This window comes from Tachyglossus aculeatus, chromosome X1 (assembly GCF_015852505.1).
Source record: "Tachyglossus aculeatus isolate mTacAcu1 chromosome X1, mTacAcu1.pri, whole genome shotgun sequence".
NCBI classification, from domain to species: Eukaryota; Metazoa; Chordata; class Mammalia; order Monotremata; family Tachyglossidae; genus Tachyglossus; species Tachyglossus aculeatus.
The window spans coordinates 113,661,463-113,672,563 of record NC_052101.1 but is presented as its reverse complement, the minus strand read 5'-3'; the positions used below and the strand labels follow the sequence as shown (position 1 = coordinate 113,672,563).

Sequence of the window (11,101 nt, the reverse complement as noted above, 5' to 3'; positions counted from 1 at the left end):
TGTCCTGGGCTTCATTCATTCATTCAATTGTATTTATTGAGCACTTACTGTGTGCAGAGCACTGTACTAAGCGCTTGGGAAGTACAAGTCGGGGCTTGGCATGTGGGCTGAGGAAAACAAAGGCTGCAGTGCCTGGGTTGGGGCTATGATAGAAGGTATGTTAACAGGGTCCCAACTGGCTGGCCTAGTTCCATCTCATGTAGCCTTTGACACTTGGCAGCATCCACTTACCCCATCCTCCTACCTCCTCCCCAGTCCACTTCTAGGAAGAGCAGGTCCTGGGCCCAGATGCTGCTAGAGCAAGTAAACAGATAAGTTCTCTTCTCGCCTTTCTAGTGATAATGATAATAATGGTATTTAGTGCTTGTTTTGCCAAGCGCTGACGTGGATAGAAGATAATCAGTTTGGCCATGGTCCCTGTCCCACATCAGGCATGGGCTTCATGTTGCTTAATGTCTCACATGAAGCAATGTGGCTTAGGGGAAAGAGCACGGGCTTGGGAGTCAGTCGTTGTGGGTTCTAATGCCGGCTCTGCCACTTGTCTGTTGTTAAGCCACTTAACTTCTCTGGACCTCAGTTACCTCATCTGTAAAATGGGGATTAAGACTGTGAGCCCCATGTAGGGCAACCTGCTTACCTTGTATCTACCCCCAGTGCTTAGAACACTGCTTGGCACATAGTAAGTATAAGGATATGCACATAAGTACAGAGTGGAAGCTCCTTGTGGGCAGGGAATCTATCACGTGTTTATTCTGTTCTTCCTAAACACCTAGTACACTGTACTGCCACAACTGAGTACTCGATAAATACTAAGAGGGAGAGATAACAGATGTTTTGTCACCATTTTACAGATGAGGAAATAGACACAAGAATGAAACAGCATGGCCTAGTGGCAAGAGCATGGGCTTGGGACTCAGAGGGTGTGGGTTCTAATCCCAGTGCCACCACTTGTCTGCTGTTTGACCTTGGGCAAATCACTTCTCTGTGCCTGTTCTCATATGTAAAATGGGGATTAAGACTGGGAACCCCATGTTGGACAGGGATTATGTCCAACCTGATTGCGTACTTACCCCAGTGCTTAGAACAGTGCTTAGCACATAGTAAGCCCTTAACAAATATAATTAGTTAATTATTATTGCCCAAGGTCACACAGCAGGCAAGTGGCAGAGCTGAGACTAGAACCCAGGTCTCTCGACTCCTGACCCCTGTGCTTTTTTCATTAGGCCACACTCCTGCATCAGTTCCCCAGACTGAGCTGAGCCCAATGGACTAGGGCTAGAGATGGAGGGAGGAGCAGAAATGGCCCTTCGTCTTGAGGGGCTGGTAGTCTGGACGAAATGAAGGTGATAAAAACTGGGAGGATGGAAGAAGAAAAAGGAAAGAATGAAGTATCACTGCATTCTGCACTGCACATAGTAAGCGCTTAATAAATGCAATCGTTATTATTATTATTCTAAGCATCGATACCAAGAAAAGTGCTGATGGGAGTTGTGTGGAATTAAACTGGGAGGGCTTCCCAGAGGAAATGGCTTTTTAATAAGTTTGTAGAAGAGGATCAAGCCTCATTCCTGTAGGAATGCTGCCTTTTTTCCTGAGTGCCTAGTGACTTAAGGCTTGGCTTCCTCTCTGCTCTAACCATGCAGCCTTGGCTTCAACTCACTCCCTCAACCTTCCAAGTTCAAGCTACCAGCCTCTGGAGTGGCAGCTGAAAGCTACATTCCCCCCTCTCTTGTTCATCATCTAGGTCCCAAGACCCAGGTGGCTAATGGGTTAAGGAAAGGATGGATGGGGGCCTGCCATTGTCCATCCTTTCTGAACCCGGTACTTACTTCCTCAGCTAATTCTCCAGGCTAATCCTCCTAATTATCCAGTGTTTTGGGGTTCCCAAGATCCTTGCTTTCTCTCCCTCCTGTTGTCCCTGACTTTCTGATGAGCAGCTCCTCGAAAGGAGGGTGGGGGTGGAGGAGGGAGAAGGGTAAAACTCACTGTAAGATTCATTTTTTTCTCCCCAGTTATCTGTGGATTCTGGTTATTTGTGCTTTCTAGTCCTCACACGCGTGGATGATGGAATTGGCTGTACTTTTGCAGAGGCCAAGTAAGTCCAGGGAATAGAAGGGCTAAAGGTCACATGGGCCTAAACTGAAAACGAAAGTCCACATTATGTGCCGTGGGCACTGCTCCTTAGAAGCCGTTCCTGGCTGTGCTTCCATGCTGGGAAGTCTGAGCCGGACTCCCGGCCTCGCTCCCCATGGGGTTCTGACGGTACTCCAGAGCTTATGAGCAGGACTCGAGAGACCTCAGATTGGACCTCTCTGCCACTTCCTTATCAGCCCTGTCCAGCTGTCCTCTGCTCCCTCCACCTTGCCTTCCTCTCACAATGACAAGGTGGCCCTATCAATCAATGAATTGCATTTACTAAACGCTTACTGTGTGTGGAGGCACTGTACTAAGTGCTTGGGAGAGAGTTGGTAGACACATTCCCTGCCCACAACAAGCTTATAGTAAAGACGGGGAGATAGGCATTAATATAAATAAATTACATGTATGTATTTAAGTACTGTGGAACTGAGGAAGGGGTCATCATCATCATCATCATCAATCGTATTTATTGAGCGCTTACTGCGTGCAGAGCACTGTACTAAGCGCTTGGGAAGCACAAGTTGGCAACATATAGAGACAGTCCCTACCCAACAGTGGGCTCACAGTCTAAAAGGGGGAGACAGAGAACAGAACCAAACATACTAATAAAATAAATAGAATAGATATGTACAAGTAAAATAAATAAATAGAGTAATAAATATGTACAAACATATATACATATATACAGGTGCTGTGGGGAAGGGAAGGAGGTAAGATGGGGGGATGGAGGGGGGACGAGGGGGAGAGGAGGGAAGGGGCTCAGTCTGGGAAGGCCTCCTGGAGCAGGTGAGCTCTCAGTAGGGCCTTGAAGGGAGGAAGAGAGCTAGCTTGGCGGATGGGCAGAGGGAGGGCATTCCAGGCCCGGGGGATGACGTGGGCCGGGCGTCGATGGCGGGACAGGCGAGAACGAGGTACGGTGAGGAGATTAGCGGCAGAGGAGCGGAGGGTGCGGGGTGGGCTGTAGAAGGAGAGAAGGGAGGTGAGGTAGGAGGGGGTGAGGTGATGGAGATTCTTGAAGCCCAGGGTGAGGAGTTTCTGCCTGATGCGCAGATTGATTGGTAGCCATTGGAGATTTTTGAGGAGGGGAGTAACATGCCCAGAGCGTTTCTGGACAAAGACAATCCGGGCAGCAGCATGAAGTATGGATTGAAGTGGGGAGAGACACGAGGATGGGAGATCAGAGAGAAGGCTGATGCAGTAGTCCAGACGGGATAGGATGAGAGCTTGAACGAGCAGGGTAGCGGTATGGATGGAGAGGAAAGGGCGGATCTTGGCAATGTTGCGGAGCTGAGACCAGCAGGTTTTGGTGACAGCTTGGATGTGAGGGGTGAATGAGAGAGCGGAGTCGAGGATGACACCAAGGTTGCGGGCTTGTGAGATGGGAGGGATGGTAGTGCCGTCAACAGAGATGGGAAAGTCAGGGAGAGGGCAGGGTTTGGGAGGGTGAATAAAGGTTGCAAATCCAAGTTCAAGGGCGACACAGTAAGGAGTGGGAGAAGAGGAAATGAGGGCTTCGTTGGAGAAAGCCTCTTGGAGGAGATATGCCTTCAATAAGGCTTTGAAGGTGGGGAGAGTGATCATCTTTCGGATATGAAGAGGGAGGGTGTTCAAGGCTAAAGGCAGGCCTTATGTCATACACCTAAAGCTGAAGGAGTCAAATCTTCCCTGACCAATGTCACCTGTCCCCTCTCTCCCACTCTTTTTTCTTGAATTAGGAATCTTTTGAGGGCTGTTTTTTCCCGGCGCTTAATAGTGTTCTGCACTATTAATTCATTCATTTATTCAATCGTATTTATTGAGCACTTACTGTGTGCAGAGCACTGTACTAAGCACGTGGGAAGTACAAGTTGGCAACATATAGAGATGGTCCCTACCTAACAACCGGCTCACAGTCTAGAAGGGGGAGACAGACAACAAAACAAAACACGTGGACAGGTGTCAAGTCGTCAGAACAAATAGAATTAAAGCTAAATGCACATCATTAACAAAATAAATAGAATAGTAAATATGTGCAAGTAAAATAGAGTAATAAATCTGTACAAACATAATTACAGGTGCTGTGGGGAGGGGAAGGAGGTAGGGTGGGGGGGATGGGGAGGAGGAGAGGAAAAAGGGGGCTCAGTCTGGGAAGGCCTCTTGGAGGAGGTGAGCTCTCAGTAATGAATACCATTACCACTACTACTACTACTACTGTTATCTGCATCTCTGTCTTGTTCTAGATCATTGGACTTCTCACACTTAGACTAGACTGTGAGCCCACTGTTGGGTAGGGACCGTCTCTATATGTTGCCAACTTGTACTTCCCAAGCGCTTAGTACAGTGCTCTGCACACAGTAAGTGCTCAATAAATACGATTGAATGAATGAATGAATGAATGAGTCCTCTGTGCACCTACCCCAGTGTTTAGTACCATGCTAGGCACTTAGTAAATGTTTAACAAATACCATTATTGTTATAATTATAATTATTATTATTATTATTATTCCTCCTCCTGAAGACTCCATCCCCAGCTCCACTTAAAGCTCCCAGAAATGTGGGTTCTCCTCCTCTTGTACAATGAGGAGGACTTTGGAAGGGGCTTCATGATAATATTTATTGAACACCTACCATGCTTGAACATTGGTCACACACACCTTCTCAACTTTCCACCCCCCAACCCACCAAGGAACACCACTGGAAACCCCCACCCCCATCCAACTGCGCTATCCTAAGGCTTCTCTCCCAAATGCCCTGCATGAGGGGGTGCAGGAGGGCCTCAAATCCCAGCAACAAGTTTGAAAATGTTGGGAAATCTGTGGCTCTTGTGAATGTTGGACACAGCCTCTACTCCTCTAGGCCCAGAACCCTACTACCCTTTTGTATTTTATCATTTTCCTTGTGTTTTATGTTGCTTTTGTGTTCATATTGTTTCGTTTTTCCTGGGTTTTTTAATGGTATTTGTTAAATGCTTACTATGCGTCAAGCACTGCTGGAGTAGATATAATTTAATCAGGTCGGACACAGTCTCTGTCCCTCAGGGGAGACCGTCGTTAAAATAAATTACAGTAGGGGAAGCCAAGGAGTATAAGGATATGGACATAAGTACTGTAAGGTGGGGTTGGGGAGGGGGAGTGCGCCTATGTACTTAGGGGGTGGGACTAAGTGAATGGATGAGGCAGTAAAGAGGGAAAATAGGGTGGGGAGATGAGAGGTTAGTCAGTGAAGCCTTCCTGGAGGAGGTGTGCTTTTAGTAAAGCTTTTAAATTGGGGAGAGTAGTGGTCTGCCAAGATATGAAGGGGGAGGGAGTTCCAGGCAGGAGGCAGGGTGGGAGCAAGCGGTCGACAGCAGGTGAAGTGAAAGCAAAGGACAGTAAGTAGGTTGGTATTAGAGCGGTGAAATGTGTAGCAGTGACGTATGTTGGGAAGCAGCGTGGCTTAGTGCAAAGAGTATGGGCTTGGGAGTCAGAGGCTGTGGGTTCTAATCCCGGCTCCTCTGCCACTTGTCAGCTGTGTGACTTTGGGCAATTAACTTCTCTGTGCCTCAGTTACCTCATCTGTAAAATGGGGGTTAAGACTGCGAGCCCCACGTGGGGCAACCTGTTAACCTTGTATCTATCCCAGCGCTTAGAACAATGCTTGGCACACAATAAGTGCTTAACAAACACCTAGAGAAGCAACATGGCATAGTGGATAGGGCATGGGCCTGGGAGTCAGAAAGTTATGGGTTCTAATCCTGCCTCCACCACTTGTCTGCTGAGTGACCTTGGGGAAGTCGCTTCACTTCTCTGGGCCTCAGTTACCTCATCTGTAAAATGGGGATTGAGACTGTGAGCCCCATGTGTGACAGGGATTGTGTCCAACCTGATCTGCTTGTATCCACCCCAGCACTTAGTACAGTGCCTGGCACATAGTTAAACACTTTACAAATACCATTATTATTTATTTATTTATTTATTAGGCTGGGTTGTAGTGGGAGAGGAGAGGGGATAAGTAGTGGGGAGAGAGTTTGTGCTTGATGCAGAGATGGATTGGGGAGGCTTGTGCGGAGCAATTCTTTAGAATAGTGATCAGGCAGCAGAGTGAAATATGGATTGGAGAAAGGAGAGGCTAGAGGCAGGGAGGTCACCTGTGTATTTTTTTCTTAGAATAGTAGTTTGCACCCAATAGGCCTTTAATAAATACTACACAGCTCTGCACTAAAACTTGAGAGTGCAACAGAAGCTAAAGCTGCTAGAAATAACATGGTCTAGCAGAAAGCATGGGCCCGGGAGTCAGAGGACCTGAGTTCTAATTCTGACTCCACCACTTACCTGCTGTGTGACCATGGGCAAGTCACTTAGCTTCTCTGTTCTTCAGTTACCTCATCTGTAAAATCTGCTTGAACTCTGACCCCTATGTGGGACTGGGACCCTGTCTGCCCTAGTTATCTTAGTATCTATCCCAGCACTTAATGCAGTCCTTGCCACAGAGTAAGTGCTTTACAAATGCTATTATTAGTAATAATAATAAATAACAAAAATTTTGGTATTTGTTAAGCACTTGCTATGCGCCAGGCACCGTACTGGTGGATACAAGCAAATCAGGTTGGACAAGTCCCTGTCCCATATGGGGCTCACGGTCTCATTCGTTCATTTGTATTTATTGAGCGCTTACTGTGTGCAGAGCACTGTACTAAGCGCTTGGGAAGTACAAGTCGGCAACATATAGAGACGGTCCCTACCCAACAACGGGCTCACAGTCTAGAAGGGGGAGACAGACAACAAAACAAAACATGTAGACAGGTGAACATGTAGTCTCGATCCTCATTTTACAGATGAGGCCCAGAGAAGTGCCCTGACTTGCCCAGGGTCACACAGCAGACACGTGGCAGAGCCAGCATTAAAACCTATGACCTCCTGACTCCCAGGCCTGCGCTCTAACCATTAGACATCCCCCTCTCCATCCCCCCATCTTACCCCCTTCCCTTCCCCACAGCACCTGTATATATGTATATATGTCTGTACATATTTATTACTCTTATTTTACTTGTACATATCTATTCTATTTATTTTATTTTGTTTGGTTTTGTTCTCTGTCTCCCCGCTTTTAGACTGTGAGCCCACTGTTGGGTAGGGACTGTCTCTATATGTTGCCAACTTGGACTTCCCAAGCGCTTAGTACAGTGCTCTGCACACAGTCAGCGCTCGATAAATACGATTGATTGATTGATTGTGTTCTGTCCACTGTGGCCGACTGCTCCCTGCCCTCATAGTATTCAAAATCTAAGGACGGGCCCCCTCCCCTTCTCCGTCGGCGCCGCAGTTCTCTAAGCACGCTCTAAAGGACGCGGCCCCTTTAACGGGGGGCATGGCCTAAGCGCTCCAGCCGTCAATAGAGCGGAAGTGGCTGCGAGGGCTGAGCGGATGTCGCCTAAAGTCCGGTGAAGTTCGGTAACGATTGCTTTGCACCCCTCATTCCGTTAACTGACGGACAGCGGGAGGCTCTTTTCAGAGGCAGCCGGTAGGAAAGACTTTTCTTCGCTTTTACGTTAAGGAGAGGGGACGGGTAAATAGATGATATCTCTAAAATTCCTGTCTTCTGCCTATCGGTCTCACACCTACCTACCTCGTTTTCGTTCTCGCCCACGCCTTCCTCTCGGTCCCAGACTCCCTTTTCCTTCACATTCGACAAACCATCGCTTTCCTCATCTTTTCATTAAAATGCCATCTCCGGGCGACCTTCCTCGACTACTTTCTCATCGTTTCGAGTCCCACAAGAGTTACCTCAGCACTGCTTCCCTCCAGATACCTACCCGTAACGCTTCTGTACATGTCAATTTCTATAGCTTACTAACTGGTTATCTAGATATCCGTTTTTCTTTCCCTTCTAGATGCAAATAATTTAGTAGTAGTAATAGTGTTTTTTTAAGTATTTATTGAGTGTGTTTGGGAAAGTACCCCATAAAGAAGTTCCCTGCCCACAAAGATCTTACACTCTAATGGAGGGGAACCACAAAAATATTTACAGTTGGAGTAATCAAAATGATCAAATATACAATTGAATGGACTTATATACCCAATAATTGAGGGTGGTATAGGTAAACATATAAGTGTTATTTTGTATTCATTCTATCCTATTTATTGAGTGCTTACTGTGTGCAGAATAATAATAATGATGGCATTTATTAAGCGCTTACTATGTGCAAAGCACTGTTCCAAGCGCCGGGGAGGTTACAAGGTGATCAAGTTGTTCCACAGGGAGCTCACAGTCTTAATCCCCATTTTACAGATGAGGTAAGTGAGGTACAGAGAAGTTAAGTGACTTGCCCAAAGTCACACAGCTGACAGTTGGCAGAGTCGAGATTTGAACCCAAGACCTCTGACTCTAAAGCCCGTGCTCTTTCCACGGAGCCATGGTACTGTACTAAGCGCTTGGGAGAGCACAGTACAACGTTAAACTGACACATTCCCTGCCCACAATGAGTTACAGTCCAGGGGGATGGGGGGAAAACGGCCATCAATACAAATAAATTACAGATATGTACATAAGTATCTGTCTTCCTCACTAGATTGTAAATCCTTGAGGGCAAGGATTATTTCTTCTAATTCTTTTGTACTCTCCCAAATGCTTAATACAGTGCTCTGCATGCAGTGAGTGAATTAAAATTTTTTAATTTTAATTTATTTATTCAGTGAATAAAATTAAAATTTATTCAGTGAATAAAATTTTTTTATGGTATTTGTTAAGCACTTACTATGTGTCAGGCACATACAAAATAATCAGGTTGGACACAGTCCATGTCCCACATGGGGCTTGCAAACTTAATCACCGACTTGTACTTCCCAAGCGCTTAGTACAGTGCTCTGCACACACTAAGCACTCAATAAATACAATTGAATGAATGAATCATTATAGAGATGAGGTAGTTGAGCCACAGAGAAATTGACTGTTCACCCAGCAGACAGGTGGCAGAGTCAGGATTAGAATTCAGGTCCTCTGACTCCCAGGCCAGTGCACTATTCACTAGGCCACACTGCTTCCCATAATTGATTGTTAATCCCCTCTTCCAAATAGCACTAGCACTATGTAGCACGGCAGTGGATGGCTGGTGATTGGAGAGGGGTTTATTTCATTATAATACACTTCAAACTCCAGAGGGAGAAGGGAGAGAGCCAATACCTTTTCATAATGCTAGGCCCAGAAATGGAAAACATTCACTGAGCCTCCTTAATATTTTTTAATGGTATATGTTAGGCACTTAGTATGTGTCGGGCACTGTACTAAGCGCTAGGGTAGATACAAGATAATCAGGTGGGACACAGTCCCTGTGCCACAGAGGGCTCACAGTCTCAATGCCCATTTTATAGGTGAGGTAACTGAGGCACAGAGGAGTTAAGTGACTTGCTCAAGGTCACACAGCAGACAAGTGGTAGAACCGGGATAAGAACCCAGGTCCTCTGACCCCCAGGCCCATGCTCTTTCCACTAGACCATGCTGTTTAGTGCTGAAAATGGTCAGGGGGGAAGATGGGAAAGCAAGTGGTTTATCCCACTATAGGACTGCATACTGACCTCTCAGTGGTTGCGGGGGGAGGTGCTCCCCAGGGGGGCCCTTTGCTCTCAACCTTTACTGCTTTCTCAACCTTCTTTTCCTTCATCGCTCTCCTCTTCCCCACTCCACCCTTTCCTCAGGATCCCCCTACTCCATTCCACTGATCTTTCTGCTGTCTACACCTCTCCACGAAGGATGAATTCTAAGTCCAAGAAGCGCATGGTGTTGCCTACCCGTCCCGAGCCACCCACTGTGGAAAAAATCGTGCAGGACGTCAAGGAGGCTAAACCTTCCGACCTGGTCTTCACTTCTGTTGTGGAACCCCAGGAAGGTGATCTACTACTAGTAATAATAATGATGGTATTTGTTAAGCGCTTACTATGTGCCAAGCACTGTTCTAAGCGCTGTCTGTGCCCCTCCCTCTCCCACCATCCTGGTGAGGAAGAAGGTGGGAGGGCTGAGAAGGTTTTGGGTGGGAGGACTGAAAAGCTTTTGAGGTTTGTCAGTGGGACCCATTAAAGATCCCAGAAGCTACCAGAGCATCCCCTATCTTCATATCATAGTTACCATTCCATTTATAGCCCCTCTTGATTGTGCTGGTCAGAGAGCCCCCTCATTATAAGAGCATAAAACCATTTTAGTAATGTCATGCCAGCCCAAGACCCACCAGTACACTTGGAGGAACTACGTGGTGTTTGCCCTCTTGGACACCTGTCCTCATGGTTGGGGATGGACCATCCAACATCTCTAACATTCCTGTCTTCTAGATATCTGTCTCTTTGCTGCCTGTCTTGTCACTCCCTAATCCATCCCTAACCATAAGGATGAGTGTCCAGGAGGGCAGCCAAAACACAGTGTCTCTGACCACGGCATCGGGGCCTTTGAAAGGAGAGCTCTGAACGGGTTGGACCATGGTGCTAAGCAATGAATGGTGTGGCTCATTGGTCTTGTGTTCATCCTCCTAGGCTTCCCCCAGTGAGTATGACTTGGCTTTTTGCAAGTGATGCTTCCCAACCTCATTTTCCCCATCCCTTGCAGGCCCTGTTTTTAAGCCAGAGCCGGAGCAGCAGTACCTGAAGTCTTCTACCTATCTGTCCAAGAACAAGCAGCTGCAGTTGACGTGCGAGCTACTGAAGAAGAAGGGGGAAGAACTGAAGGCGGTGGGTGAGAAACTGGAAGAAGACATTGCTGAAATGAGGAATAAGATCTTCTGATTTCCCCCTTCTCCCTGGTATCCTGTAAGTTATCTTGGTATCTGTGATTCAGGTTCCTGAACCCACCCCGGTGTTGTATTTCCTTTCTCTGGAGAGTGTAGTCAGTTGACCATGACCATCCGTATTCAGAACCCCACCCCCCACCCCTTCTTTCTCTTTATATAAATTAATAAATTATTTTCATCCCCCACCCCTTCTTTCTCTTTACATAAATGAATAAATTATTTACAGCCATAAAT

The 11,101-nt window shown here is 46.8% G+C and overlaps 1 protein-coding gene across 2 annotated transcripts; it reads left to right on the top strand.

Annotated features, from left to right (window-relative positions):
• The first annotated feature begins 2,014 nt into the window (after window positions 1-2,014).
• Window positions 2,015-11,101, top strand: CX1H19orf25 (chromosome X1 C19orf25 homolog). 2 transcript variants are annotated; one of them, XM_038740273.1, is made up of 3 exons: window positions 2,015-2,095; window positions 9,789-9,979; window positions 10,687-11,101. In XM_038740273.1, the coding sequence occupies exons 2-3, from the start codon at window positions 9,844-9,846 to the stop codon at window positions 10,860-10,862; spliced, it is 312 nt and encodes a 103-aa protein (XP_038596201.1). In that variant the 5' UTR covers window positions 2,015-2,095; window positions 9,789-9,843; the 3' UTR covers window positions 10,863-11,101. The 2 variants fall into 2 exon arrangements, with proteins under 2 accessions (XP_038596201.1, XP_038596202.1); XM_038740274.1 differs by lacking the exon at window positions 2,015-2,095 and adding an exon at window positions 7,459-7,617.